This window comes from Oncorhynchus tshawytscha, linkage group LG16, assembly GCF_018296145.1.
Source record: "Oncorhynchus tshawytscha isolate Ot180627B linkage group LG16, Otsh_v2.0, whole genome shotgun sequence".
NCBI classification, from domain to species: Eukaryota; Metazoa; Chordata; class Actinopteri; order Salmoniformes; family Salmonidae; genus Oncorhynchus; species Oncorhynchus tshawytscha.
In genome coordinates, this window is record NC_056444.1 from 77763883 (window position 1) to 77772265 (window position 8383).

General features: G+C 41.7%; 1 protein-coding gene across 1 annotated transcript in view; it reads right to left on the minus strand.

Moving 5' to 3' along the window:
• LOC112215241 (ATP-dependent 6-phosphofructokinase, muscle type-like) overlaps positions 1-4021 on the minus strand; it is a 29476-nt gene extending 25455 nt beyond the window's left edge. Inside the window, exon 1 of the mRNA XM_042299696.1 lies at positions 3828-4021. Coding sequence (XP_042155630.1) covers positions 3828-3909 — 82 coding nt within the window. The 5' untranslated portion in view covers positions 3910-4021. The remainder of the gene's footprint in view (positions 1-3827) is intronic.
• Between the last annotated feature and the right edge of the window lie 4362 nt (positions 4022-8383).

Here is an 8383-nt window from a genome sequence, read left to right on the forward strand (position 1 = left end):
CCCTTGTGTCTATGTGTGTTGTGGTTGCTCCATACACAAGCATGGACAGGATGGTCTCTAGTTTCAACAGAGCAGCTGTGGAAGAAAGCCTCCATAACATGACATTCCACAAAAAGGTCAGAGGGTCTAAAATTAGACCCACATTTTTTGGGGGGACATAGGATCACAAGGGGGAGACGGAGGGGAAGACAGAGGAGGAACAGGCGGGAGACAACAGTAACTCAAAGGAAAAGGCCAGGGGTCACATTTGGAATCCTGGAATGGGAATCATCTAGCAATGATACAAGTCAGCAATATTAACATCAGTCATCATACTATAGACAAACTGTAATGTATACCACTTCATGGCTGTTCAGGGACCAAGAGAAAGAAGAGAGTGACGTAGGATATTACCAAGGTATCTATTCACTGTTGTGTAAAGAGTAATTAGACATATTCTTCTGCAACTCTGCTAGGTGAAGATGCAGTCTACTATATAATAATCTCTTGTGGACATAGAGCATCTGAACAAATCACAGTTAACCGAGATCAAGTGTATAGAAATCTTTGTTTACATGCTAGCTGATGACTGGGCGTGAAATCATGGCCAAGAAGTGCAGTTATTTGTATGGGATGTCAGCCTACACGTCCCAAAGTCCCATGGCTCTAAGAGTACAGGATAGCTATCATATTATACTTATCACGTTCTCCTCCCTGCCCTGCCCACCACAGTGAAGGTAAAAGCCAAAGACATCCATCTGCAACTGACACCTGGCTCCTGGGACTGAGCGACCAAGAACACAAGCCCCTCCAGCATCTGACTGGCATAGCTGATCTCAGTTGCCCTTTCAGTTTTTTGTCTGCCTTACGCATGCTTTTTGAAGCCCTTCAGACAGAATCACTCCAGCCCTAACTCTTAGTTCAATTCAGGGTGTTGAGTTTGATATAAACTCCTTTGACACTGTGTCAGTTCAACCGAGAGAGCTGGAGGTCAGTCAACATCAGAGAATAATGCTAGTGTAGGCTCGGACCTAAATGATGTGCTCTGTCACCTCCAGCCGCATGGGAAATGGCCCAAGACAATGCCTTTAGGACCAGTCAGCCCTTACCCCGTCAAGAGGCCCAAATGTAGGCCTATGTCTCTCTCTCTCTACAGTATCCAGAGGATGACTGTTGGAATATGTATGAGTAACCACATTTCCATCCACAGTTTTTATGGGTGTACAATCATAACTAATACAACAGCATAAAAAATAACAACATCCGTGATGGAAACAGGACATTTCGGTAGAATTGTATAAATGCCGACAGATCATTTGTTTGTTGGACACGATGGGATCTTTTTGTGTCTGTAAAATTCATTATTTGAGAAATGGAGGTGAAAAAGCCTTTAACACTCAAATATTGATATAATTACCATCATATTGAAGTAAACTTGGAGTCACGAGATTATATTTTGTGTGGTCCTCCCACTACGACTCAGGGAACGCATGCAGTTTATTAGTCTACAGATTAAATTAATTGTGATGAACTTCACAGGGTGGTGAAAGTGCACGTGATGAGCTTCACAGGGTGGTGAAAGTGCACGTGATGAACTTCACAGGGTGGTGAAAGTGCACTTGATGAGCTTGATGGTCCTTTCCAATAAGTACATCATATTCTGGTGTCATGATGATAGATGCTTGGCTGCCGTTTGACAAATACAAATAATATCCCCTACCCCTAATAATGTCATAACGTAGGTAGCCTACCCGCGCTGTCTCTGCCAGCTGTTGGCTAGAGTGCACGTGCCAAGACCACAGTGATCACATTAGCTTGATAACGCAATCGTTTTTGTGACAAAATCATTAGCACAGTTGAAAATGCAAAAGAAAACTCATTTAACTTGTATTATTTATTCGGTACATGGGAATTTAACCGCAAAAGTGATTTAATTAACAGCAAAATGTTTTGTACACTGAGTGTACAAAACATTATGAACACCTGCTCTTTCCATGACATAGAATGACCAGCTGAATCCAGGTGAAGCTATGATCCCTTATTGATGGCATTAGTTAAATCCACTTCAATCATTGTAAATGAAGGGGAGGAGACAGGTTAAATAAGGATTTTTAAGCCTTGAGACAATTGAGACATTTAAAAAATATATATATATATTAAACTTTTATTTAACTAGGCAAGTCAGATAAGAACAAATTCTTATTTACAATGACGGCCTACACCGGCCAAACCCGGACGACGCTGGGCCAATTGTGCACCGCCCTATGAGACTCCCAGATGCAGCCTGGATTCGGTCCACGGTGTTTGTAGTGACGCCTCTAGCACTGAGATGCAGTGCCTTAGACCGCCGCGCCACTCAGGAGACATGGATTGTGTATGTGTGCCAAGACAAAATATTTAAGTGCCTTTGAACGGGGTAGGGTAGTAGGTGCCAGGTGCACTGGTTTGTGTCAACAACTGCAACGCTGCTGGGTTTTTCATGCTCAACAGTATCCCGTGTGTATCAAGAATGGTCCACCACCCAAAGGACAGCCAACTTGACATAATTGTGGGAAACATTGGAGTCAACATAGGCCAGCATCCCTGTGGAATGCTTTTGACACCTTGTAGAGTCCATGCCCCGACGAATTGAGACTGTTCAGAGGGGAAAAGGGGGTGCAACTCAATATTAGGAAGGTGTCCCTAATGTTTTGTACACTCAGGTGCTGGCCAAGTAACATTGACATAATAACAGGTGCTGGTTCATAAAGTTGACATAATAACAGGTGCTGGGTTCATAAAGTTGACATAATAACAGGTGCTGGGTTAGTAACGTTGACATAATAACAGGTGCTGGGTTCATAAAGTTGACATAATAACAGGTGCTGGGCAAGTAACATTGACATAATAACAGGTGCTGGTTCATAAAGTTGACATAATAACAGGTGCTGGGTTCATAAAGTTGACATAATAACAGGTGCTGGGTTAGTAACGTTGACATAATGACAGGTGCTGGGTTCATAAAGTTGACATAATAACAGGTGCTGGGTTAGTAACGTTGACATAATAACAGGTGCTGGGTTAGTAAAGTTGACATAATAACAGGTGCTGGGTTAGTAAAGTTGACATAATAACAGGTGCTGGGTTAGTAAAGTTGACATAATAACAGGTGCTGGGTTAGTAAAGTTGACATAATAACAGGTGCTGGGTTAGTAAAGTTGACATAATAACAGGTGCTGGGTTAGTAAAGTTGACATAATAACAGGTGCTGGGTTAGTAAAGTTGACATAATAACAGGTGCTGGGTTAGTAAAGTTGACATAATAACAGGTGCTGGGTTAGTAAAGTTGACATAATAACAGGTGCTGGGTTAGTAAAGTTGACATAATAACAGGTGCTGGGTTAGTAAATAACAGGTGCTGACATAATAACAGGTGCTGGGTTAGTAAAGTTGACATAATAACAGGTGCTGGGTTAGTAAAGTTGACATAATAACAGGTGCTGGGTTAGTAAAGTTGACATAATAACAGGTGCTGGGTTAGTAAAGTTGACATAATAACAGGTGCTGGGTTAGTAAAGTTGACATAATAACAGGTGCTGGGTTAGTAAAGTTGACATAATAACAGGTGCTGGGTTAGTAAAGTTGACATAATAACAGGTGCTGGGTTAGTAAAGTTGACATAATAACAGGTGCTGGGTTAGTAAAGTTGACATAATAAAGAACAGACTGTATATGCTCCCAATCACCATCTAATACTTCTAATACTGAAGCACACACACACACAAATATGTGTACAGACGCACGCAGTCACACACACACAAACAAACCCACACTGTCTCTCTGATGACACACACATATACACTTCTTACCTTGGGCATCACCTCCTGAGGTCAGCACGGCGACAGACCGGCCGATACCCATCTTGGTTGGATCCATGCTTGTATGTGACATGGTGTCTACAGGGCTCAACTCCAACCAGGTGGTGGCACTAAGGAAGGAAAGGAGACGGCTATGGCTGATACTCTCCTATGGCTGATACCCTGCATCTCAGAGAGAGAATGGTAACGGCACCAGCTTTATAAGACACCCCCCACATACACACACACACACACACACACACACACACACACACACACACACACACACACACACACACACACACACACACACACGACTCTGGGCTAAATATACAGTCAAAAGTTTGGACACACCCACTCATTCCAGGGTTTTTCTTTGTTTTTCTTACTGTGCTCTACAATGTAGAATAATAATGAAGACATCAAAACTATGAAATAACACATATGGAATCATGTAGTAACCAAAAAAGTGTTAAACAAATGAAAATATATTTAAAATTTGAGATTCTTCAAAGTAGCCACCCTTTGTCTTGATGACAGCTTTGCACACTCTTGGCATTCTCTCAACCAGATTCATGAGGTAGTCACCTGGAATGTATTTAAATTAACTGGTGTGCCTTGTTAAAAGTTGATTTCTGGAATTTCTTTCCTTCTTAAAGCATTTGAGCATTTGAAACTACTACTAAAGGACACCAATACGAAGACTTTCTTGGGCCAAGAAACACAAACAATTAATATTTGACCAGTGGAAATCTGTCCTTTGTCTGATGAGTTCAAATTTGACATTTTTGGTTCCAACCGCTGTGTCTTTGTGAGACGCAGGTGAACGAGTAGGTGAACAGATGATCTCCGCATGTGTGATTCCCACCATGAAGCATGGAGGTGGTGTGATGGTGTGGTGGTGCTTTGCTGGTGACTCTGTCAGTGATTTATTTAGAATTCAAGGCACACTTAACCAGCATGGCTACCACAGCATTCTGCAACAATACGCCATCCCATCTGGTTTGCACTTTGTGGGATTATCATTTGTTTTTCAACAGGACAATGACCCAACACACCTCCAGGCTGTGTAAGGGCTATTTTACCAAGAAGGAGAGTGATGGAGTGCTGCATCAGATGACCTGGCCTCCACAATCACTCGACCTCATCCCAATTGAGATGGTTTGGTGTGAGTTGGACCGCAAAGTGAAGGAAAAGCAGCCAACAAGTGCTCAGCATATGTGGGAACTCCTTCAAGACTGTTGGAAAAGCATTCCTCATGAAGCTGGTTGAGAGAATGACAAGAGTGTGCAAAGCTGTCATCAAGGCCAGGGGTGGCTACTTTGAAGAATCTCAAATCTGAAATCTATAATTGGATTTGTTTAACATTTGATTTGTTCATAGTTTTGATGTATTCACTATTATTCTACAATGTAGAAAAAAAGTAAAAAGAAAGAAAAACCCTTGAATGAGTAGGTGTGTCCAAACGTTTGACTGGTACTGTACATCACAGTGACTGTCCCCTCATTAAGTTTACACAGTAACAGATCATATGACACAAACAATGTCTAGTTGGACGTGGGAGGATGGCTGGAACGGAGTCAATGGAATGGCATCAAACACATGGAAACCATGTGTTTGATGTATTTGATACCATTCCACTGATTCCGCTCCAGACATTACCACAAGCCCGTCCTCCCCAACTAAGGTGCCACCGACCTGTGGACACAAACAATGTATACAGTAGCTGGATGTGGGAGGGATTAGCACATCAATTACATGATTAGATCACACATTTTAAAGGCATGCAAGTCTGCCCATCTTAATGACTTGTCTCGACCAATAATAAAGGATGGTTTTATCAGCACACATTTAGATTATTCACGATTATTTATTAATACACTCTATTAGGGGTTCAACATAGGTTCTTCTAAGATCCTCAAAGTTCTTTGAAGAAACTTAGGGTTCTTGGCACTGAAAATTCCTCCCAAAAAGTTCTTCCAAGAACCCCATAGGAGGTTGGGTTCATCGAGGAACCTCCTTAGTTGGTGGGGGTTCTTGCAGGAACCTAACTGCCCAACTGAAACGTTTGGATTTGAAAGGACAGCAGGTGCAGGCACTTAACTGAAAACATGTTAAGATCTCCTCAATTTAAGTTAAATTGTATGACCCCTTTGTATGACCTAAATATATATATTGTTTTATGATGATACCAGGTATCTTTTCATATTTGTGCAAATCTTTCTAAAACAGAAAATGGACACAATTCAATGGAAATCAATCAACGAAGAGGTAAGAATATGTATGCTATTAGAATATGTTGAAAGCTATCTGTATTGGGTGCAGATGACTGAACTACTTACTTTTGTGTCTGTAGGTACACAGACAAGGAGGCATATAAAGATCCCATTTACCATCCTCCTCCCTGACCTCTTCAATGAACATCCCATAGGACTCTACATTTTAGACAAAATATATGTATGGAAACCACACACGGGAAACTGTTGAGCGTGAAAAAAACAACAGTGTTGCAGATCTTGGCACAAATTGGTGCCCCTGGCACATACTACCATACCATCTTCTAAGGCACTTAAATATTTTTCTTGTCCATTCACCCTCTGAACTGCACGCATACACAATCATTGTCTCAAATGTCTCCAGGCTTTAAAATTCTTCTCTAACCGGTCTCCTCCGCTTCATCTACACTGATTGAAGTGGATTTAACAAGTTAAATCAAGAAGGGACCATAGCTTTCATCTGGATTCACCTGGTCAGTCTGTCATGCAAAGAGCAGGTGTTCCTAATGTTTTGCATACTCAGTGTATATCCTTGCATTCTACCCACAACATCAGGATATACACTACATGGACAAAACTATGTGGACACCTGCTTGTCAAAATCTCATTCCAAAATCATGGGCATTACTATGCAGTTGGCCCCCTCTTTGCTGCTATAACAGTCTCCACTCTTCTGGGAAGGCTTTCCACTAGATTTTGGAACATTGCTGCGGGGACCTGCTTCCATTCAGCCACAAGAGCATTAGTGAGGTCGGGCACTGATGTTGGGTGATTAGGCTTGGCTTGCAATCGGTGTTCCAATTCATCCCAAAGGTGTTTGATGGAGCTGAGGTCAGGGCTCTGTGCAGGCCAGTCAAGTTCTTCCTCACCGATCATTTCTGTATGGACCCCGCTTTGTGCACAGGGGCATTGTCATGCTGAAACAGGAAAGGGCCTTCCCCAAACTGTTGCCGCAAAGTTGGAAGCACAGAATCGTCCAGAATGTCATTGTATGCGATTGTAGGCGGATGCTTTAGTCCAGGTCTGGGAGAAGATCCTTCAGGAGACCATCCGCCACCTCATCAGGAGCATGCCCAGGCGTTGTAGGGAGGTCATACAGGCACGTGGAGGCCACACACACTACTGAGCCTCATTTGGACTTGTTTTAAGGACATTACATCAAAGTTGGATCAGCCTGTAGTGTGGTTTTCCACTTTAATTTTGAGTGTGACTCCAAATCCAGACCTCCATGGGTTGATAAATTTGATTTCCATTGATAATTTTTGTGTGATTTTGTTGTCAGCACATTCAACTATGTAAAGAAAAAGTATTTAATAAAAATATTTCATTCATTCAGATCTAGGATGTGTTATTTTAGTGTTTCCTTTATTTTTTTGAGCAGTGTATATATATTAACTCTCAGATTACAATGAAGAGCAAGACGTGCCACTGAGTTTTTGGCCAGCTGCAGTTTAACTAGGTCTTTCTTTGCAAGACTGGAAAATAATCAAGATTAGACAAAACTAGAGCCTGCAGGTCTTGCTTTAGGAATGTGGTGTAAAAAAAGCTGAGTAACTCTTTATTATGGACAGACCTCTCCCCCATCTTTACAACCGTTGAATCTACAAGTAATTTAGTCTCAACTTGTTTAACAACCACAGCATTCATTACCAGATTTTGCAGAGGTCTAGAACTTAGGGAATGATTTGTACCAAATACGATATTCAGGACCAGTTTATTACTGGCCACCCATTCCAAAATTGACTGCAACTCCTTTCGGTGACTTCATTAGCTGTGGTTATTGACACTTATATGGGTGAATCATCAGCATAGGGACACACAGGCTTTGTTTAATGTCAGTGGCAGGTATTTGGTAAAAATAGAAAAGAGGGCCTGGAGAGCTGCCCTGCGGTTCACCACACCCTACATGCTTTACATTAAGAGAGGCTTCCATTAAAGAAAACCCTCTGAGTTGTATTAGATTGCCATATAGTGGATTCAGAGCTGAGGTTGAAAAGCCATAAAACATATGTTTTCTCAACAACAGGTTATGTTCAATAATATCAAAGGCTGCACTGAAATCTAACAAGACAGCTCCAACAATGTTATCAATTTCTTTCATTTGTGTCAGTGCAGTACATGAGCATGCTGGAAGTCTGTCAGATTGTTTATAGAGAAATAGCACTGTATTTGGTCAAACACCATTTTTTCCAATGGTTTGCTAAGAGCTGGCAGCAAGCTGATAGGTCTGCTATTAGAGCCAGTAAAGGCTGCTTTACCACTCTTGGGTCACAGAATGACTTTGGCTTCCCT